Here is a 24,205-nt window from a genome sequence, read left to right as displayed (position 1 = left end):
CTGAGAGCAGAGGCCCCTCGGGAGTTGTACTTTGCAATGATTAATAATAAAGAAATACCGAAAGGGGCGCCAAACTTTGGGGCCAATACCTCTAGGCACGGAACTCCATCGGGCTAAGTCAACTCTCTCTCTCTCTCTCTCTCTCTCTCTCTCTCTCTCTCTCTCTCTCTCTCTCTCTCTTAAAGTTCAATGATTTTGAAGTTTTTTGTTCGTGTTGCTGTTGATTTCACACTCGGAGTGTCCAAGCCTGTTACACTTCCTCCCTATATAGGTCCTACATCAACCTGCCTGCCCATGACCTCTCCTCCCACAACCAACAAAAGAGAGGGAAATGTTGGAGAGGGACCAAAGGGCAAGTGGGTGCACCTGGGAAGCGCGGGGAAAATCCTCTATGCCTACACGAGCCAAACTCACCATGGAACTAAGCCAAAACCCAAGGCTGAAAAATGGCTAAACACAACCAGACATGAGAAACATACCTCACACTCGCCGGGCATAACCACAAAACAGCCCCCACTCCCTAACACCCGTCCCTCCGAGAAACTAGGACTGACTAGACGAATTCAAAGAGATGCCTGAACTCTAATACCCCCTCTCGACTCCTGGAAAGGAAGTCGGACAAGAAAGATGGAGTGAGCAATCTGCAACTGTAAGAGAGAGTTTTGTGGACGAGGATATCTGCAACAATTCTGCAGAAGAAAAGTATCCTACAATAAAAACGATCCAACTACTACCTTGAAAAAAGTCCCGGAAGTAAAGTGTTGTCTACTGAAAATAAACCTAGCTCTATCAAGAATCTCCTCAACTCAACCAACTTACAAGTCGCACAACCAAAATCTACAAAAGATACTGCTGCTAACCACTCCAAGAGAGAATGCATCACCACTAAGGGTAAAGGCTGGTATCCGGATCATTTCCTAGCTCTAAAGTGCTCCATCCTCGAGGAAAGGGGAAAGAGTCAAAAACCTGTAACTCCGGTCATATACCACATGCCAGAATCTCCAAGCTACTACGGGAAGTCCACACAATGCGACAACTGAGGCTACTGAGAAATCAATTGTCCGATGACGAAGAACCAAAGAACTGCACCAACCACCATATACAATGATGAGCTACAAATTGTATCTGAAGTAACTTCATTGGAACTGAGAATAAAACTTCATCTGTGTGAAACACATCCGGAGAGAATATCACCCCACTCTAAGAGTGAATTAGGAACAAACATTCGACAGAAAGGAGCATACATCAATATTGAGACTGCAGCTAACACACCAAGATCAAGCGACTCTGCACCCAAGCTCTACAAGAGAAGAACACGGTGCTATAGAAAGCCACCAAACAGACTCTCAATCCTGTCCGTTGCACATGGAACCACAAGAACTGTAGGAAAGTAGTCCCGAAAATTGACTCTCAAGCTGGCTTGGCTCCACATCCCCCTCTGAAGGGAGAATACCTGAACCATGGATAATTGTCATAACTCTCCAACAATCTGTACCTGTGTAATTGGATAACCCGAGGTAGGTGAATCATAGTTACCCGGAACGGAAACGGGAGGGTCCAAAACAGGACAGGAACGGGGGGGGGGGGGGCGGAACGGTCAACTAAAGTAAGGTTTGAATTACCTCCATTCAGCTTAGTCCCAAATCAACTCCTAAACAACCCCAAAACTGTCCCCAAACCTGCCCTCAAATTGCCCCAAATATGTCTTCCAAACAGCCCCAAATCTGTCCCCCAAATGCCTACTTTTGTCCGTCCTGCCGTTACACCTCACGTTCCGCCCCGTTCCCCCTCGTTCCGGAACACCCTTCCGGTTACACCCTGTTTCGGAATGGTGTTCTATTCCCGACTGTGTTTCGGAAACGGAACTCGTCCGGAACGCCATTTCGCAACGTTTGGGCTGCGTTCCGCACGTTCCCTGTTACACTGGTGAATCCGAAAGAAAACATACCTATGGAACATGTAACCAAAATTGGGAGAATCGAAAAATAACATCTCCCTAGCTGCAAAGAATGGCGGCTAACTGCAATTGGTTCCTAGTCCAAGAAGGACCACTATCCACCTGTACGAAACAACATGTCAATCTAAGGATTAGGGAGGGAGGTGTGTCTTAGAAGGTACAGTCTCCAAGGGCAAATTTGGATGACAACACAGAAGAACAACTGCTCGGATGCATTGAGAAGAGCAACCATCACACCACAAATCCGAAAGATGAGGCAACCACCGAAATGGCTAAAGAAGGACATCTGTCAAGATACTAACTGCATTGTGGGCTGAAGCACACCATCCAAAGCCGCAAGAAATGGGCAAGGAAACCAAGGACTAGAAGACACCCTGCATGGTACTCGTTGAATGGAGCACCGGAAGTCGATTGAAGATAGTAACCTGGAAGCCCCCTCTAAGAGAGAACTATCCTCAAAAGTACGCTCTGAGGTAACAACTGACCCAACCCCACGTCGGAACAAAGAAAACAGTGTCACTAAAAGCTCCAGAGCTAGAGCCGAGAGTTTCCCCCAAGATAGGAAGCCCCCTTTCCACTCATTCCTGGGAAAAGAGAATGAGTACCACCAGAAAGAAATCTGAGACAACGTGGAGTAAAACCGCTTCCCTTGTAACTAAATAGCAAAATCTGAATCTCATGGAACTTGAGACTCAAAGAGAATCACACCATCGGTAAACTCGGGCTGCAAGGAATAGGAAGATCTAAAAGGTCATCACACCATCGGTAAACTCGGGCTGCAAGGAATAGGAAGACATGAAAGGATCATGTTTGCCAAAGAAGCCATCGGGGTCCAGCAAGAACCTAGCTACTCAAGCAAACTCCCTAAGAACATGGAGATAGGGAGAAGTCCACACTCCAACAAAACCTCCTCGAATTGTTGTCATTGTTGGCTAAGGGTCTGGCACCACATGCTCCACCTCTAAACCTCATGCAAGAAAGCCTGACGATCAAACAAGAAGTGGTTCCAGAGATAAAACTATCCCCCTCTGCCCATCAAAACCAACTCCAACACATGCACCTGATCTACTGCATACCTGATGAGGAAGAGACTACTGAAGCCGGTATTGGAACTTCCATCCTTAAATGGACAAGAGAAAATCAAAGAGCATTCTTTGCTTCAAGAAGGAAAAAACTCCCCCTCTATCATACATAATCCACAATTTGGTACAAGAGTGCAACCGAATCACCAATCTGCTACCAATCACATAGGTAGCTCCATCAACAATTCCAAGAAAGGCCTGCATTTGCAAAAGGAACAATAAATCTGCCAATACAATTCCTCAAAGAAAACACAACCATAGAAACCTACTCTAGTAGTGTTGAAGAAGATCCTACTGTTGTCCAACACCTCTCTAAACTTTGAAGAAGCTTGAAATGAATAGCTCCCCCTCTGTATCCAACACCTGCATGCTTGCTCCCCTTGCGGGAAGGCACAGCAACATGACTCCATCGGGGTAAATTAAACCAATCCAACACTGCTACACATCCTGAAACCTCCATCGGGTTCCCCTCCATGAAGAGAGGTCGGGGTAAACAAGGGTAAATACGGGGAAGTCATAGACAAGGATCCCAGGCCTCCACATACCCAAATCTGCCCCAAACTTGGAGAGAACCAGGAAAAAACAGCAAGCTTCTTCTCTCTCATTCAAACCCAAGATGGCATCGGATCAGCCAAATCCGAGTATCCAAGGTAGTCGTGACACCTAGGACTCTAATACCATGTCAAAGGTGGCAGCAAAAGATGCAATGAAGACAAGAACTCGCTTGTGATCCGGTGGGCACCTTGTCTCCGATCTAACATGTGCAATGCCACATACATGAGCAAGGCACACCTGTGGCAGTGTAACACGGAACAGGCGGAACGCAAGCCAAACATTCCGAAACGGCGTTCCGGATGAGTCCCATTCCCAAAACGGAGTCAAGAACGGAACGCAGTTTCGGAACGGGGTTTAACCGGAACACTGTTCAGGAACGGCGGAACATGAGGCGGAACGGGTAAAAGTAGGCATTTGGGGACAAATTTGGGGCTTTTTGGGGGACATATTAAGTTACTTTAGTCAACCGTTCCGGTCCCGTTCCCGGTCCGACCCCCCTCCTCCTCCCCGTTCCCGACCCGTTCCGGACCCTCCTATTCCCGTTCCCCGTTCCCATTTTGGGTAACTATGCTGCAAACTGAAAACGCTAGGGCTGAATCTACATGGGATGCTAGCACTTAAGCTGAATCTGCAAAATGCTATGGCCTTATAGGCAAAAATGCTGGCGTTTATTTGTAGGCTAAAATACGCTAGGCTGATTTGGAGCTCAAACGCTGGATGTTCTGCTCTCCTTCATAGAGCTACTTCAATTTGCTAGGAATCGCTAGCTTTGGCCTTCCTTTATAGGGCTGAAAATTGACTTAATCCGGCTTAGGTAGGGCAATCCGTCCACCACACCCAACAAATAAATTACTAAAATGATTTTTTTAAACGTTTGGTCAAGGGGGGATTCAATTTGGGTGAAATTATCGCACATCTACCCACCCGAGAATCTGAATGACGCAGAGAATGGCTCGTTGGATTCCTCTAACCTAAGACTACATGCACGTCATGCCAGATGCCCATCGTAGTGGAACAACCACTGTCAAAACGCGTATACAAACCATTTAGGCAAGAGGGTTCTACAATTGGAAAACCTAATCTGGACTTGTCCAGATATGTAGGTCCTACGAACAAGCTCACAACAGTGCCGATACTAATCCTCCTAGGATTCTAGACACTCCTATCTAGGAAGAAGGGGAAAACTGGCTCTGGAAGTCCATGAAGCATGTCCACGTGGCACAATGAGCCATGTGCACATGACACATGGATACTCTCAGGGAGTGGCCCTTGGGGCACTTATAAACAGTACAAGGGAGGCCAAAAGCATCAGTCCTAAAAGCACTTAATTCATAAGCATTTGCTCCTAAAAAGCTAGCGCTAAAATTGTCTAAAGGTGCCAATGTAAAAAGCAAAAATCCGTACAATAGTGCCACGCGTCAAGTCAATGCAAATCACGGAAATCACCTCTAGAGTCCAAGCTTTTGATATTTGGAGTTTAGGCCCTTTGGTCAGTGCTCCAAAAGTTGGTAGTGCCACGTCACTGACTTGTCACACGTACAGACTCCAACCGTTATACCCTAATGGCGGTGGGGAGGTGATGGCAAAGGCAGTTCCACTGGGTAAAGGTCAAATGGTTGCACCATGCTCTTGAAACCTCTCCAAGTCGGAATAGTAAATTATGTAGGTAGTCAAGAGGATCCCCTTGTACTTTTTGGTGCTAGAGGAAAGACCTGTGGCAACATGTAGTTCAAAAACGCTTGGAAGCTCTGCAGAACCTCGAGAGTATGTCATGGAGTTCATCAAAGAGGAACTACAGAATCTAGAGGCGCCATCTTGTCCTTATCTGTTCGGGAGGAATCGATGTGCTTTCAAAAAAGCAAACACCTAAAGCTTTGATACCAATGTAGCAGAAGGGCACCAAGTCCCAACTGGAAAGAATAGATTGGAACAGACTTTTAACACTTCAAACACATCGGAACACACACACACACACACACGTTTGCACCCATCTTTTGAAGAAGTTTCAAACTAATATACCATCTATTCTAAGCTGTAGATGTTGGGGGTCTTAATATTTCACTCCATGGACAAGCAGGTCTCATCAACAAGCAACCAATCCAATGCATTACAGTAGAACTCAACAAAGAACAGGCTAAGCCTAAACATTAGTGGATAATAACCCATGTGAAAGGAATCACGCAACCCAGACAAGTCATAATAGTTGTCAGGTAGACATGCTCTGTTTGTAATTTACTTTGCCCGTTTCACTATGGAGTCGTTCGACATGATACAGCCATCATGAGCAGCGAGCTAATCTTGTGCCCAATGTAAGAATTCTTGCATTTCCAAAGGGAAATTAACCAGGTCTCCTAATGCAGACAGGTTTTGATATATATTCGCACGACTGCTACAAGGCATAGATCAGCACCACCGAGTCAAATCGGTGATGTTAGATCACCATAACGGTATTTGAACGAAAGGCAATTGACGGAGGGCCACTCTAAGCTTCAAGCAAATGGAGCACATTTCCGCTAGTAACGGTAAGACCTCAGGTGCCTTCCATAGGCAACCTCTCAAACGAAAATCCATAGCAGAAAACGCAGGCCCTTAGAAATCTAGCAAATTCACAAGAACACAGTTCCTTGTCCATCACCCAGCACCCTCATTTGTGGTTCCAAGTAAACCATAGACATCATTACCAACAGAATTACTACAAGAAGGCGATCAACAAATCTGCAGATTAGGTCTCTCTCTCTCTCTCTCTCTCTCTCTCTCTCTCTCTCTCTCTCTCTCTCCAGTTTGGCACAGATATGTGTACCTCGGGAGTAGGAAAAGAAAAATTTAGACATGAACTCCGACAGAGAAGTCCACAATCGCATAACGATCACCAGAAGCAATCGAATTCCAATGGACCTTCTGAACACTGAAATGTTGATTCACCGTGTGTGTGTGTGTGTGTGTGTGTGTGAGAGAGAGAGAGAGAGAGAGAGAGCGTGACTTTGGAGGAGGAGTTTTCATTCTCACATAAGACCCTTCTAATGAGCGCGCGCGCGCGCTTATGTGCGCCCGTGCGTTTGTGTGTGCACTGTGTATGTGAGAGAGAGAGAGGGAAGAGAGAAGGCGAGACGCTGCGGTACAAAGATTCCGGTTGATTTTACTCTGCACTCGAAGGCCGCCTCTCTCTCTATAGCGTGCACTGTCCTCACTGTTGCCGGAGATGCAAGGACACACTGCCGGATGAAGCAAATTGCACCACATGGCCCTTGAATTTTTGTCTGCTTAATATATAGAATAGATGCGCAAGCTCTCACAGACCATTTCAAAGTGCCAGTCCCATTCTACTACAGCCTTCGCTGGGGGTAGTGGGGGCCCGTCGGGGGAGCCATGCTATTACTTGGTCGCACTGGAATTTTCAAACTCGCACTAAGGGCATGGTCACGCAAGGCTTAGTTACCCATAAGCCTAGCGGACTTCAGACAGGAGCGCAAAACGGAGACCGGGAGCAGTAGCTAGAGAGAGGGAGAGCCGGGCGCAGGCAAGAGAGAGAAACTCAGACCGAGGCTATGGCGATCGGGCAACGTTTTGCAACTATACCTTTTTAGGCATAGTTAGGCTTCTAAGCATGTAGAAAGTTGCATCGTGTCAAAGGTTGTCACCAAAACTAAGCCTCGCGTGACCATTGCCTAGCACGTCCTGAAAACTAGGGGGTAAGCGTAATATTCGAGAATTTCACTCATGTAGCCAGTACACCATTTGATTCAGCTCCAGACGCCAGTACCCCTTCCCTTCCCACCTCCTCCCGCTTCATTTGCGCCATCTCTGGTTTGTTATACATGTCGTGAAGAACATTGTAAGGACATGGGTCCTACGGGCAAGGCCACAGCACGACCGGACAGCGTGTACGCTAGGAGGGGGAGTCTATAAGATAGCACGGCTGGGTGGAGACTAACACACGCATTACCACCGCCCTTTTATTAGTATCCGAGCTATTTTTGGAGAAGAGGAAAAGCGGGTTGCATGTGCATGCGACGCGCTGCTTCTCTCCCACGTTCTGCAGACAGTGACTTCTCTGCTGTGCAGCAAAAGAAGACGGGCACAATTTCCAATGCGCAATGCGCGTGGATAGACATCGACAACCGACCGCGACCACCCCATCTACGCCCTCCATAGGAGGCGACCAAGGCAAACTCGATGACACAGTCGCCCGCTTAACCCTTGCATGAAGGAGGGTTGAAACCATCCCATGAGGGTAAGCGGCCAACACTTTACCATCAAGCTATTGACCCTTGTTGTACACAACAAGGAAAGATAGCATACTTGTGTTGAAAGGAAAACTAGAAGCAAAAGGAAAGCTCAAACTTCAAGGAAGTAGCTTCACCGTTCCTTTTCACTTCTTGAAGGAAGGCAAGTTTTCCTCCAAAAAATCTTTTTTCCTCAAGGAGGTAGCTTCAAAGTGAACAAAAGCCTTCACAAAGACGACGAGTTTTTGTGAAGAACCAACAAAGGTGTTCTTACAACGAACGACACGTGAAGCGCTCGAATTTTGGCAAGGCAAGGTTCGCATGCAACCCAAATCTCGGAGCATACAAAACACAAAGACTTCAATTTCACAAGGTACAAGCTGACTTTTTTTTTTCTCTCTTTGCATTAGTGTGTGTTTACCATGGCCAGTGAGGATATCCCACCTACACACACGTTTGATTTTGAGCACGTAGATCAAAATCAGGGCACCACGGGTGCGGCTGACACTAATATGCATGATGACGATGATCTAGGAGATCATGGCCTTGTAGATATGGCTGCTTTCAAGACTTTGGAAAATTGCCAAAGTGTACTTGAACGCAACCTCTCTCCACTTAATGCAAACGTTACCAATCTTACGGAGTTACTTGTGAAATTTATGAATTTATATACGACTCAAGGAGCCACAAGTGGCACAGTTCAAGGGAACCAAGCTCGTACAACTCAAGGAGTCCAAGAGACAAGTGTTGCAGAAGATACAAGGGGTAGCAATGCATTACTTAAGAATATCACCATTCCTAAGTTTCACGGGAAAGAGCATGATTGCAACAAGAATATGGTCAATACGTTCTTACACAAAGGAAGTGATATTCATAGATTGAGACACACCTGGATATAAAGACAACTGTGAAAACAAGTCTATCTCTTAAAGGCAAGGCCTATAAGTGGTGGATGACATTTCCAATAGATACCCGTCCTTCGTCTTGGGTTGCATTTCAAGCTTCTTTCTCCAAAGAGTTTTTGGACTCCAATGAAAAAGATAAGAGTTGGTTAGCATGGGATGCATGCCGCATGTCTGGCCTCTCTCTCACACAGTACCTTTCAAAGTATCGGGAAATCGTATTAAAACTAGAAGGTCTAGATGAATTCCAAAAGATACGGGGTTTTAATAGGGGTCTTGACAAAGACTATCGTCTTCATATCAAGACCCAACATCCAAAAACTTTGGAAGAAGCCATTAGTCATGCCCAAAGATATGATGATGACCAAGAGAGGAAAGGAAATGTTCCCTACACTAAGAATAGTTTTGCTAAGAGCCAATGGCGAAGTAGATCTCCCACATGTTCCAAGAGAAATAAGAGACAATCTATCTCTCCATGCCCACAAGAGGCTAAGAAGCCTAAGCAATCACGAGATACTCCACGTGGGTCTCTCAGCACTGCTGCTTTTGAGGGTGCAAAGAAACACAATTTGTGTTTTAGATGTCTTTCGGACCAACCTAACAAGAAAGATTGTCCTCTTTTGCAAGGCAAAGAAAAGGCCATGCACACGGTGCAACGCCTCACATTAGATTCATCTCCTAAATATTGTGCTATAGAGGTTCTTCATATGGAAGAAAAGCACAAGTGTTGTGTGCCTGCTTCAATGTGGCTACCCACCTTCGGCCCCAATGATTTGATTCGCATGCATGGCACTATTAATGGACAACGTGTTTGTATTTTAGTGGATGATGGTGCAACTCATAACTTCTTGAACTATAAGCTAATCAAGAAATTGAAGCTTACAAAGACTCCCTGCTCTCACAAGTATGTGGTGGAGCAGATGTCTGGGAATGATAAAGAAGTATGGGACACGGTAGTTCAAGGGGTTGAGCTTATTGTTCAAGATCATACAATGACCCTTGACTTCCAAGTCATGAACATGGACCGTGCTGATGTAGTTTTAGGATGGGAGTGGCTGCATGGTTTAGGAAACACATTGCACACGCACACTAGTTATGAACACAAGTCCTTATCCTTCATGGCCAATGGTAAACATGTGATTTTGCCTCGTGAGAAAAATGTATCATATGCACCTCTTATATGTACAGCCAAGCTTTCTCTTTTGTAGAAAGCAGATTTAATATATGAAGTCTTTTTGTGTTACTGCTTGTCTCCAAGTCTTGTGAATTCTCAAGAGCAAAGTGCGGTGAATTCTAGTAATGGTATGCAAAGTGCAATGAATTCTAATGGTATGCAACGTGCAATGAATTCTACAGATAAACAAAGTGTTAACAAATCTAACGAGAAAAGTGCTCTCAATTTTAATTCTATAGAGCAACGTGCAACTGTTGTAAAACAAACATTATAGGAATTACAAGATTCTCGATTCCAATATAACTCTAGTTTATTTTCTCCTTTTGCACGGCAAAAGCTAACTCACTTACTCACGGAGTATAGTGATGTGCTCTCAAGTGATTTACCATCGGGTTTACCCCCTACACGTGATGTGCAGCATGGCATAGATGTCTTGCCAGGCACTAAACCGGTGAGTAAACCACATTATCGTATGAGTGCTAAATAAGCCAAGGAGGTTGAGAGTCAGTTGGCTGACTACCTCGCTCGTGGTTTCATTAGACCTAGCACTTCGCCTTGGGCATCACCAATTCTATTAGTAAAAAAGAAAGATGGTACTATGCGCATAAGCGTAGATTATCGTGGATTAAATGCGATAACCATCAAGAACAAGTATCCTCTACCTCGAGTGGATGAGTTGTTTGATCAACTCCACGGGGCAAGATACTATACAAAGATAGATCTTTGTTCAGGATACCACCAAGTGCGTATCCTATTGCAAGATATCTCCAAAACTGCCTTTAGAACACGGTTCGGGCATTCAAATTTTTGGTTATGCCTTTTGGCCTAACCAATGCTCCAGCTACATTTATGACACTCATGGATAGTGTCTTACGTCCCTATCTTGGAAAATTTGTTGTGGTTTTCCTTGATGACATTCTCATTTACAGTAAGAGTGAAGATGAACACATAGAACACTTACGATTAGCGTTTGAACAGCTACGAGCTCACGCGCTGTATGCTAAACAAAGCAAGTGCGATTCCTTTAAAACAGAGATACATTACCTCAGTCATGTGATCCTTATTCTGGCATCAAAATGGACACTGACAAGGTCGCTGCCATTCTTCGATGGCCACATCCCAACACGGTTGAGGAGATTCAAATATTTCTAGGCATGGCTGGATTTTATCGACAATATATCCGTGATTATGCCAAAATTGTTGTTCCTATGATGGATCAACTTAAAGAAAAAGGTAAGACCTTTTCTTGGGAAGAAGCCCAAAAACGCAGTTTCGAACAACTCAAGGTAGCTATAGCCATTGCTCCCATCCTAGCAATCGTCGACCCACTTAAGCTGTTTGTGGTAGACTCTAATGCTAGTGATAAAGCAATTGGTGTGGTACTTCTCTAGGAGGGAAGACCTATAGCCTTTGAAAGTAAAAGGTCAGATAGAGCTCAATAGAATTATTATGTTTATGAGAGAGAGCTCTATGCCACAATTCACGCTTTACGAAAGTGGTGACACTATTTATATGGTGCTGAGTTTGCAATAGTTTTTGACCATGAGAGTATCAAATGGTTCACTACTCAAACGAACTTGAATGGCCGTAAAGCTAGATGGGCAGAAATCCTTCAAGGTTATGATTGTAAGCTACGATATCGCAAGGGGCGATATAATGTAGTAGCAGATGCACTAAGTCGGATGCCTCAGCTTAATTCACTTGCTTTCACGGAACTAAAGAGAGGATTTTTGGATTCATTATGTGGCAAGTGTGCACAAGATCAATCATATGCTAAGGTGTGGAGTGCAATTTTAAAAAGGGATCCCTCACACTCACATGTCTCTGAACAGCCAGATCAACATGTCTCTGCACGCGGAGATAGAAACTCCAACACATAGAGCTCCACCCCTACTCAAGAAGAGCTTAAGCGATGGAAGAATTTTTCCATTGATGATGGCTCCTTACTCCACAAAGGTAGAGTATGTGTGCCATAGGACTCGGACACTAAACGCCAAATCTTATTTGAGTGTCATGATAGTCCAAGTGCTGGTCATCCAGGTATTTGTAAGACGTATGCGTTAGCTCGACGGCAATTTTATTGGCCGGGCTTACATCATGATGTTCAAGAGTACGTACTAAAATGCCAACAGTGCCAAGTTAATAAGGCAGAGCACCTCAAGGTAGATGGCCTTTTACATCCTTTAGAGATTCCACAAGGTAAGTGGGAGAGTATCTCTATGGATTTTGTAGTAGGACTACCTACTACAAATCGTGGCCATGATGCCATTCGGGTAATTGTAGACCGTCTCACAAAGATGGGTCGATTCATTCCCACTAAGACTATGGTTAAGACACCGGAATTAGCACGGCTATTTGTAGAGCATATATATAAACTCTAGGTCTTCCAGCTAGTATCATTAGTGACAGAGATCGAAAGTTCGATAATCACTTCGAGAGAGCAGTGTTCCAAAAGTTGGAAACTAAACTTAATCTAAGTACGGTTGATCATCCAGAAATGGATGGTCAAACCGAAAGAGTTAATCAAGTGCTAGAGGATATGCTACGAACGTACGTTAGCAAGAAGCAAACCAATTGGGAAGACTACTTACCTATATTGGAATTTTCTTATAATAGTTCAAAGCATGTGACTACAGGGTTTAGTCCATTTATGCTTTTATATGGATTTCAACCTATATCACTCGTTACGGTGGGGTTGGCTAAGGAGAAGATACAACAAGCAAAGGATTTTCTCCAAGACCATTTTGACATGATTCGAGTTTGTCGACAAAATGTTAAGCAAGCTCAAGATTGATATAAGGAGTACGCAGATGAGCATCGTCGTCTTGCTACTTTCGAAGAAGGAGACAAGGTTTTCCTCAATGTTTCGGAGCATTCAGAAAGTCTGAAGACGGGAAAAGTTGCTTAACTTTCACCACGCTATTGTGGATCGTTTACCATTCTCAACCGTATAGGTCAAGTGGCCTATAAGTTAGCTCTTCCACAGCACTCACGAGTTCATCCTATTTTTCATGTTAGCCATTTACAAAAACAGCTAGGACAAAATGATAATGTCATTGACACGGGTGTGTTAGTTGACCTTATCGAACCACCAAGCATTCCTCATGAAAAGATTTTGGATTCTCATGAGCTTTGCACCAAACATCATGTCAAACGACGAGTGTTGGTAAAATTTGCTAGATAGACCCGAAGAAGGTTCTACATGGGAGAATGTATGCGCACTTAAGAAACGTTTTCCTATGTTAGTATTCGAGGACAAAAACGATTCTCAAAGGGGGGGGGGGGGGGTAATGTAAGGACATGGGTCCTATGGGCAAGGCCACCGGCATGGCCGGATAGTGTGTACGCTAAGGGGAGGCTATAAGATAGCACGGTTGGGTGGAGAGTAGCACACGCATTACCACCGCCCTTTCAAACGCCTTCATTGTTGAAAACGATTCAGCGCTACAGTTTCATTATGCATGAAAATGATAAAGGGCTGCTTTGCTACTCCAAACTCAACCTCAATAGACTGCAACAGAAAAGCATAAAGAGAGCTTCAATCTGCAGAGCCATGCCAAGCTAGGCAAGTAGTCTATGTCATTTTTCCCTGCGTTTGGGTTCTCTACAGAGCATGAGAATGAGAATGTGTGTGTGTGTGTGTGTGTGTGTGTGTGTGAGAGAGAGAGAGAGAGAGAGAGAGTGAGAGAGAGAATTTGATTATTTTGCAGGATTCAAAGTTGCCAAAAATTTCCCACCAGCAACACAAGCCTATGAAGTTTCGCCTACACAAGGGGTTCTGTTGTTTGGTAATTTTCAGTTGAAAACTGAGTGTTTGTTTTTACCTCCGAGAGAACATTCTCAATTACAATCCCTTCCTATGTTGCGATTCGACAAGGACAAATATTGACTTCCGGTTTCCATGTAGGTGCAAGTATCAAGTGGTTGCTGCTATGCACATTTGTCTCCACTACTAACAACAACAAAATCTTCATTAGAATTAATCAAGGGACAATCAAGGTAGGTGATTTCATGTCGACACATGCCACTGCCACAATCTTCCTTCCGCCATGGAAATTTGTTCTGAATGTTTACTTCCTGTTTGGATTATTGATGGTCAGAGCTAATTCTTTTGCAAATATTCCCACATGTTTTTGGAATAGAACCTTTGCATGACTGGCTGCGTTCATCCTAGCAACCATGTTTATCTCCCTCCATCATTGCGGTGTGTGTGGTTGCATGATCCTTCGTCCTCGGGTTCAAGAGTGCAAGTACCAAATGATTGCATAGCATTGTCTTCTGTGCTTCATTCTTTCTTAAGAGACCATGTTGTGTGCTTCATTCTCCACTAGGTACAAAATTTTGTTTCAAACCCCGTTTTTGTTTTGTGTTGGCTTTGGGGCAACACCATTGCGTAGGCCAACTAGCGGTGCACTGCGTGATCCATGGTGCAACAAGCAATGCCCACCCTAGCTCTGCATCATACATTTCATGTGGATTTGAACCTACTATATCAACCACACAAAGATGGCTTGGTGGATAGTTTGTCTTCTATTGATCTAGCCGCTCCGACATTGAGTGCATGGCAAACAATGCCATTCCACACCACTCTTTTGACCTCTAATTTTAGGGGGAATTAATCACAAGACCCACTAGCTGTATCATATGCATTGGTGGATGTTCAACACTTCCAAGGCAGAGCAACTCAGTCTTAGAGCCTCAAGGAATCTCTAGCCGATGATGTTGTGCCCTCCACGCAAATGGCAACTGACTCGTACGTGCCTACTGAAGTGTCCTTGCCTGTTGTTTCAGGGGAGCCTACATCCAATGTACAATTGCAGAATGGTCATAAGAGTGGACGAAAAGCACAAGAAAAAGCAGGCTCCAAGGACAAAAAAGCTCCTAGTGGTAGATTTCATTAGGATCTACGTGCCTAGGTAATTGTCTCAGAGTGCAAGAAGCATTACGACAACAAAACATTTCTCTGTTGATGTGTATCAGAAGATTAGTATCAATGAGGAGCAATGGATTGATATTGCAGTGTCATGCTCATCGCGAGGTCTAGTGGTTGATTGGCAACAAGCGTACGAAAAGTACAAGTGGCTAAATGCATCACATCAAGAAATCAATGATTGGGAGAGGAACATGCCTTGTGGCAAAGACTCCTATTGGACCATGACTCCTATTGAGCGAGTCGTCAAAGGGAAAATTTCTCATTGCAATTTTCTTGTGGAGTTGTACAAACTCATGGATCAACTATTTGGGACAAACAAAGCAGTCAACCCTACCGCGTCTGTTGTGGAAACTTGCAACAGTATGTCCCCTGTGTTACTTCATTAATATTCTATGAACACCTGCTCCAACCCCTCATATTGATCCTATACTACTGTATGGGTACAGGAACTCCATTTCATGGCTCTACTCGTAGACCTCATGTGGTTGATCCAACAACGAACGCTCCATCATTCGACAAGACACCAACGAATGGTGGTGTGGAGAAGAAGACCAGAAAAAGGATGCATACCTTTGACGTCGGCCTCGTGGAGGCAACTAAGGACCTCATGCGGGGATGGGAGATTGCGGAGGAAGGAAAGAAACAAATACATGAGGCCACAATCGACGCACAACATTCACAACATGAGGAGCTCATAGGTATCGAGTGGCAAAAAGTGGAAATTAGCCCGCTCTTCGCAAATGCAGTACAAGGTATGGCATCCGCTCTTGGGATGATGGCAGACAAACTGTAGAAGGTATGTGTTTGTCTAGTGTGCCAACAAACATTAGTCAAACTTGATTGTATACAAAAAAAATTCTTGAAAGGGAAGTGACACAAAGAGACAGACTAAAGAAGACCCCAAACATAACTCAAAGTCAAATTCAACAGGTGCATGTCCTAGTTTTTGTTTCCTAGCAAAACGGATCAAGGGAAAATAGCCTAACAAAACACAAAGCCAAATTAAGTACGTTCATTCGTGAGGGTTTTTTTCCTAGTAAACATGGGAGGCTCAGTTATTCATTTCTTGCATGTCCAAAAACTCAAGGGAAAAATAGCACAAACATAACTTTAAGCCAAATTCAATAGAAACATGTCCTAGCTCAGTTATTCATCCCTTCCATATCCAAATACTCAAGAAGGTCATCTCTGATATTGATAGCCTTAGATGTATTCTCAATCTCCACGAACCCATCATGAGCTACTAGATTATCGACCAAAGGGTCATTCAAATATATCTCCTACTCTTGAAGGTATATGGGGTCGTCAGTAAGAGAGACCAACATATTGTGAAGAATATGACATTTGGCAACTTTTGTATATTTGGGAATCTGATGGTTCCCTTCAGGATTTGCCATGTACACTTGAGGCGTGAAAATATATGGTCCAGGACTATTCGGCTAGAAGATTGCATGAAATTGTAGTTTCGATGATGTTGGCTGACCAGCTCTGGGCGCTGAAACGGAATCATGAGCCACAACAACACATATCCTCTATCACCAACAACATACTCTGGAAAGAATAAGTCTTGAAACTCAAAGGATGAACCCCTCGAACGGTATCCTCCTTGGCAAATCCGATACATACCTGAATTGCGCAAAACCTTTTTGTCATTACATGACCTTGGCCATCCTACATTCACATCTAACAGCTTCTCCTGCTGACACACAAATGTCAACAATGTTGCATCTTATTAAAAATATTTAGATTACCCAATACTGAAAGAGGTGGCCTCAAGAAGTGTAGCTTTCAAATTTCATCTAATTTCCAAACTCTGCTTGATTGAAGCAAACCTTTGCTTTTCAAGTTTGCATGATAACAAACTTCTACAAGATTAGTTCAAAATTATAAATTGTAACTTGCTTACCGAATTACATGAATTGCCACCCTTGGTATTGGAATTCATAGCACTTGTAGTATAATTGTCAATGTTAGATTTAACTCATAGCTGTGAACATCCATGTTCTTACAAAGGTGCTTCAAAAATTTATTTTGTCTTCACTCCCGACAAGCTTTATGTGTGCTGGAGTCAACCTACATCCAATGCATATATATATATATATATATATATATATATATATATATATATATATATATATATATATATATATATATATATATATATATATTGGAGCCGTGCTCCTGGAAGCCTTGCTTTTACCCTCCACTTGAAAGTTGATAGCACAAAAGGACATATAAAAAAGATACCGACCAACAAAATCTATGGAGCAGTGCTCCTTTGTTAAAACATGACTAATGTACTGTGGTGAAACTTATGGTGTCATTATACTAGACATAGTTAAAAGAAAAATACCCAACTGATTGTCGAACTTGTCAAGCAGGATATTGTACTAGAAACATAAAAATGTATACAATAAATGCACCAACAAAGGGTACCTATGTTTCTCAATACTTGTCTCGCCAATCACCCTTGTAAGCTTGTCGAATCTTGTTTTCCAACAATTGGTTGATCATGACCATTTCTAAATGCCTTGAGGTTAGAGAAACTTACCTAGGACCCATCTCCTTTGCCTTATTTACTAGTTACATGCCATGCTTGACTTGCCTTTACTGCTAGGCAACATTGCCTTGTCATGAAAATCCTTGGATGGGTTATCCTTGTTGGATCCTTGCTTGTGCAAGCTTGATTGTGTCGATGATTGACAAATAATCGACCTAGTCAACCTTTACACCCATAGTGGAAGTAAAAAGAACTTGCAATTAACTGTCAGAATCACAGAAACAAAGTGTATCTCTAATTTTCCAATGCTGAGAGAAAATATCGCGAGATAATTTCTGGACATGCTTGAATCCATGCTTGAGGATGAGGAAATATCTAGCCTTGTCTAAATAACCATGCTTGAATTAATTGTCACTATCTTTGTTGAGATGCCAAGAATAGCCAATAAAACCATGGAACGCAATTGACCTTGCCTAATGAAAGACTCCTTGGGAAATGTTGTCCAATTTGTTAGCTTTGCCGATTTTAAATGGTCATCAGAAAGGACTTTGTCTATTTTTGACCATTTAAAATTGGAAAAATATTGTGAGACTTCGTGCCATTGAGCATTCCCTTGATCTATTTGCCGATGGATTTAATGTTGTTGCTTGCTATACCAAAGCTCAACAACTTCAAATGCTTTGAAAATTTAGAAGTTTTGACATTTTCAATTGCTTAGAAAACTTTAGTATATCTGTAATTTTCTGCAGATTACAGAATTTTAGCAACCTTTAATTTCTTGGCTAGCTCCCCTTGCTTCAAAGGATGTGCCTTGCCCTGGTGGCTAGAGATAATAGCCAAAGGGTGTGTGTCCGGGGTGGGCATGCACCCTTAATTGAAATTAGGGTAAGTTTTGGATGTTTTAGACACCCCTATATGACAACAACTATTAAAACAAAAGCTATGGCAGGCTTGCAACATCACTAGAGAAAGCAAGAGAGATGGCGGCCACTACAGAGCTTTGCTCGGGTCGCCACAATGACAAATTCTGGTCCCCAAGCTGATGAAAACCCATCGAGCTTCTTCTTGCGTGATTCAGTGTCGATCAACTGTGGCTACTCCCCCTATTAAGTGACCCTACACATGGTAGAGAGTGGCTTCGTCCTCGCCTCCCAAGCCTCCATACCCAATATTGGAAGACGAACGCCCTTCGAGTCGACCCCTTATTCCATGAGCCCCAGAATTTTGATATGTATGCACTATTTGTCAAAAAAGCCTTGTAATTATTTGATAATCTCTCTAAGAAGCTAATTTGTAAAGTCTGTAATGGAGTCTGAGTCCTGTAAAGTTCGCCATTGGCCAAGAGAGACCTAGGTATAAAGCTTATTTTGTAAGGTGGGAAAAGGACACCCTTATCATTATTAAGTTTTGAGTTTTGAAGCGTACGATTGGAAGAGGCTACTCTCTTGCAAATTGTAATCATCATATAATGAGCTCTGATAATCACATTTTGATTTTGAAACTTGCAGTGTGTTCCTTGTCCATTGCTCTTTCATTCAAGTATATTCATCGTCGATTCTGTCATGATTTTTGGCCACGCATTAGTAGGCTAAATCTATTGTTTTGATTCTGTTAATGACTTTTTTTGACGTTCCGATCATAGGAGAGTGTTTCTATACCCTAGGGCGACCTTTCTGGTATGTTCTGTTGCAGTTTTAGGGACCTTGATCATGATGGATCCTAATTTTGGTACCTCCATGGATTGGGACCAAACTTGGTAGGTTAGTTCTCCTAAGTGTCTTAGACCTCATCCTAAAGTTTTATAGCATTTGGTCATTGTTTGAGTGCCAAAATAGGTTGATGACTGAGTGAGGTGACATAGGACATAGGTGGGTTGCTAGATCCTAGAGTGACAGATTTTCATGTGCTAGAGATACTGTCATTATGTTGGTTAAATTCTTGAGGTTGACACCCTCAAAGAGTCTCAATGCCCCATCCAAGTCACTTTCATTGAGTATTGACATTATGTTAGTGCCATAAAACATTGCTATAGACATCCATTGCACCGACCCGCTAACATTGGCTATGTTGCTTGGGATAGCAATCCTTAGGTGGTGAGTGACTGAGTCATAGTTTTTTTACTTAAAGAATTTGATTTTGATTTTCAGTTCATTTACACTTTAGCAGTCAAGCAGCTAGACACGAGGTTTAGTGCTTGATAGAGTCTAGAAGTCGAGGACTTGCTAGATCTATTCTCGATAGGTAAAGAGGGTTGTGAGTGTAATAGCCAAAATCATTTCATTCTTCGATTTTCTCGTTATTTTCAGAGTGATGTACCGTTTTTTGTTTTAACTTTATTTTGTATTTTTTTGTCTGTTTTTGTTCATTTTAGTACTTAGGAGTAGGGTAAGTAGAAACTACCACCATCAAATTGGGCCAGAGAGATCAGAGAAAAAAAGAGTGAAAACCATATTTCAGACAAACTGACCATAAACTCTAAAAAATTAAAAATTTGAGTGGTCAAAACTCCAAACCTCATCTACATTCAAAATAAGTACAAAATGGGCATAACTAAACCACAGAGAGTGAATCTGGAAAGTTTTATGTAGTTTGGTTTAGAACATGGATCGTGATCGATTCTCTTTATCAAGGGCTTGAGAAATGAAGCTCTCAAAATAGACTTACACTTAAAAACATGTGCAATATTCAAACAAGTCACTAGGGAAGCATTGTACTTGGTTGATAATTGCAAAACATATGGTGAGGTAACTGAGGATATAGAGAGAGACTAATACTAGCAGTGTCTCTTCTAACACCAATGTCTCTACTTGGTTGACAATTGCAAAACATACGGTGAGGTAACTGAGGGCGTAGAGACTAATATCAGCAGTGTCTCTTCTAACACCAATGTCTCTACTTGATTGACAATTGCAAAACATACGGTGAGATAACTGAGGGCGTAGAGACTAATACCAGCAGTGTCTCTTTTAACACCAGTGAGTCTACTACAAAACGTAGTACTCCTGCTTGATCACACAAAATGTGGTCCAGTTAGTTTAAGAAGTGGTTCACAAAACGAATCAGATCTACACGCCAAATCCTAATATGAGTCCACAATAACCACAAGCAATCAATGCTCCAAGAGTGTTGAAGTGGTGTACCATGAGACACTAGTGAGTGCCTTTATAATTGGAACTCTGTGAGGGAAAGGCAGTATGGACTACAGGCAATGAAAAACATTTCCCCACCTCCAAGGTACAAGATTGGACCTAACAATGCAATACAGGGAGGGGACAAACTGCAACCAGTATTGGGAAAACAACGGCCTTTACCTCATGATAATTCGGCCATTTTGCATTATGCACAATTGGCGGTGTCTCTTATAACTCAGCCAATGATGCCACCAACATATTATGAGGATCCAATCGAGGGTCACATGAGAGAGATAGAGGGTGTAACATCTGTCCCAAAAGAGATTTCACTTTGGGCTAGTACTGACCCCGGGGGATTCACCATGGAAAACTTACCGCACCACGTAAGTGCAGGGGAGGGGGGTTTTTTTACAACTTACATAAGCGTATAAGTTAGGGGTAGGCCCCCATTAATTTATCTCCCAAGCTTAAAAATAAGGGAGGGGGTATCATATTTATTTGGGGGGGGGGGGGGGGGGGGGGGAGAGAGAGAGAGAGAGAGAGAGAGAGAGAGAGAGAGAGAGAGAGAGAGAGAGAGAAGGAAAAAATGAGAGGAAGTTTTTGTGTTTCAAAATCATGGCTTCCCAACCCGGGGTGTCCACTATGGAATATGTAAGATAGTACGTGCGTTCAATGGAAGGGTATTGAATTTGCTAAAGTCTTACATAATTTATTTTACATTGGTGCATAAATAATCAATATATGTAAATTTATTGAAGGGGTTTTTTAAATCCAAAACATCAAGAAGTATGATTATATTTGTTTATGCTCACCCATCTAATAGAGCTACATTGCTTTACCGACTGTACATATGAAGAAATATTTGATGGCATGCACAATCCTTAACTAAACACCCAGTGCTGGGCCAATGCCAAGTTTGTTGATTTGTGATAAGGACTAAGAGATTGTATCTCTCCTATGATTAAGACCGTATCCCTTATTGAAAATTCTGTCATCTTGTGAAGGTCTTGCATAAGGCCACATGTCTTCAAGATGCAAGCATAACTGATTGGATATGGAAAAAGGTCATCCTTTCACCTTCAGTTAAAACCACCTAGGGTTTCCTTGCCATAATCATGTTGCACATTGTAGTAAGTTTTATTTCAATGTTTCTACACCCTCTATTGGGTATTGATGATGTAGTAGGGATGCCGTAGTGTGTAGTCAATAATATGCATAATGAAGCTAATGGTTACAATGTTCACCATTATGGCATCATCATACAGGAGCATGTGTACCTCTTGAGCACTTTGTGCCGCAGTAACATCAAGAATAAAGGAAAGGATATGTCTTGCCATCTAATTCAGTTCATTTATGAAAGCAATCAAGAGAAGCTCCCTCAAACTATACTTTCTTCTTCATATATAGACCACGTGGTTGTAGAACACACATACCTGATGGTCATGAGTGTGAGTTTCCCTAATTATTAGTGCATCAACGTCTTCATGTGTACTTAAGGTGTTGATAATGCGCATGTTCACTTGTAATGTCAACGACATTGATATATATGTATTGGTCATGCCCATAATTGTCTTCTTTAAACATGGGTAGGTATGGAGGGGACATGGGTATGCTTGAATCTATGTCCAATATGGAGTATTGTCATGTAGTTCATGCATTTTTGGTCTTTGTAGTAGCAAAAGGCGGAACAGCATACTTCTTTCAGCAATATGTCACTACTAATGGGTGCTGACGACAATGAATCACTGATGAACGAGGAACTTGTGAAGCGAGCTAGTTGGCTGCCATTTGTGGTGGTGGGGGGGGGGGGGCTAAGGATTTGCCCGAGTTTGGTCTTTCTTATGTGGCATGGTTCCTATCGAAACAACATATAAGTTTCCCTCCATCTTGTGTGGGCTCAAAGCAGTTGTTGCTTTTTTTTCTGAAAATATGGCATGTTGCCCTCTGCTTTGTCCCGTGATGTGCGCCCTCATCGATGGCGTTTCCAACATTTTTGGCCTGCCACGGGGAGGCCTTTGTGAAATGTTAATATTTTTTGCAAGTGACGTGGCAAACTGCATGACCGCTTTTAGAAATAAGGCACAAGTAAGGTAAAAGAGCCAGTAAGGAGCTCCGATGTTGAGCCAGTCTTTTCGGCAATAAAAGAGATGTTGCTCCTCCCATATGAAGATAATGGTGTTAGTGTAGTGGCCAAAAAATCGTCGATGCATCACATCTTCATTGGACTAGACTAGGGCTTCATCCCTGTTATCGTGGATTGCTCTAAACATTCCCTATGCTAGCTTACTCAAGGCTCACATTTATTGTTACATACAAATGCAAAGATGCAATTTTTGCTTCACGTGTGAGTACCGTTCCCTCGATGAGAGTTGCTCTCTTTTCCAAATTCCCACCTGCAAATTTAAATTTTAGAGCCAAATTTGAAATTTCAATGTTAGAGATAACTTTCAAAGTCTGTTGGCGAGATAGAGGTATTTTTAAATTATTGACTTTAGTCTTAGCCCTTGTCACAGTGGGGCAGGCATACCACGACTGTGTTGAGATGGCGTGTGGTAATTTGATGAGGTAGTAGTGAAAGTTTGTTGCTTGGAGGGGCAACCCAGCAAGCCCGACGATCTTTTCATGACCTGGCCAACCTTCAAAAAGTAAAATGCGGGAAGCATTTTGATAGGCTTCAAATGGTGGTAGCTCTTGGCTACGAGACGGACACTGTAACAGGGGACGAGCACCCTAGTGTGATAGTGTGATACGGGCATTAGTGTTCATTTGAGTGTGAAGTGAACCCAGCTAGGGTTTTACTTGTGCATGGATTGTATGGCGGGACTATCGAGCACATGATACGATGTAGTTGGTTTTGGTTATATTTCGGCATGCTAGGCCTCGTGGCAAAGCAAGGCATGCCGGTGGTTGCCGGTCATATGTAGCCGTTAAGTGATTGTTGACCAAAAAGTCAACACACGGAGCTCACACGCAGTCTCAAACCCCCGACCTCGCGTCCTAGAAGCACTGCCCTAACCAATGCACTACGTGCGTGCTTCTGTACAGGCCGTGGTGCATGCTGTACATATGTTTAAAATGTTTGTTGCCCCCCCAAAAAGCGAAATGACCGGCTGGGCCAGTCATGCCCACCTACACGCGGCCTAGCAGGCCGATAATTAACCAGAGCCCTATGTAGTTTGGGTTCGATTTTTAACGCGCTTACCCTCGATAGTACCCTCAATGCATGGTGTAGGCAGACAAAAAATATCTATCTCTCTCTCTCTCTCTCTCTCTCTCTCTCTCTCTCTCTCTCTCTCTCTCTCTCTCTTGCTTCACAACTCGTTCAACTCACGCGCCATTTTTTTGGGGGCAGCTAGTATTGAATTTTCATGCAACTTTGGAACTTGAGCTCTTAGACTACATCACACACGGACACGGACACAAACTCTCTCTCTCTCTCTCTCTCTCTCTCTCTCTCTCTCTCTCTCTCTCTCTCTCTCTCTCTCTCTCTCTCTCTCTCTCTCTCTCTCGCTTCACAACTCGTTCAACTCACGCGCCATTTTTTTGGGGGCAGCTAGTATTGAATTTTCATGCAACTTTGGAACTTGAGCTCTTAGACTACATCACACACGGACACGGACACAAACTTGAGCCATTTTTTTTTTAATGGAGAGAGAGAGAGAGAGAGAGAGAGAGAGAGAGAGAGAGAGAGAGAGAGAGAGAGAGAGGGGCAGAGGCTTCCAAGGACGCACAACAGTCGAGCTCACTG

At 43.1% G+C, this 24,205-nt stretch overlaps 1 protein-coding gene and 1 pseudogene across 1 annotated transcript in view; one reads left to right on the top strand and one right to left on the bottom strand.

Moving 5' to 3' along the window:
* The window catches only part of LOC147447167 (uncharacterized), a 31,874-nt gene extending 25,101 nt beyond the window's left edge, over nucleotides 1-6,773 (bottom strand). Inside the window, exon 1 of the mRNA XM_086523041.1 lies at nucleotides 6,395-6,773. Within this exon, the coding sequence (XP_086379167.1) occupies nucleotides 6,395-6,455 (61 nt within the window). The 5' untranslated portion in view covers nucleotides 6,456-6,773. The remainder of the gene's footprint in view (nucleotides 1-6,394) is intronic.
* Nucleotides 6,774-14,317: 7,544 nt separating this feature from the next.
* Nucleotides 14,318-15,619, top strand: LOC147447166 (uncharacterized; annotated as a pseudogene).
* The last annotated feature ends 8,586 nt before the right edge of the window (nucleotides 15,620-24,205 follow it).

The sequence above is a fragment of the Adiantum capillus-veneris genome, chromosome 11 (genome assembly GCF_014529385.1).
Source record: "Adiantum capillus-veneris isolate H3 chromosome 11, ASM1452938v2, whole genome shotgun sequence".
NCBI lineage: Eukaryota > Viridiplantae > Streptophyta > Polypodiopsida > Polypodiales > Pteridaceae > Adiantum > Adiantum capillus-veneris.
Note: the sequence above shows the minus strand (reverse complement) of the source record. Positions and strands in the feature narration are given on the sequence as shown.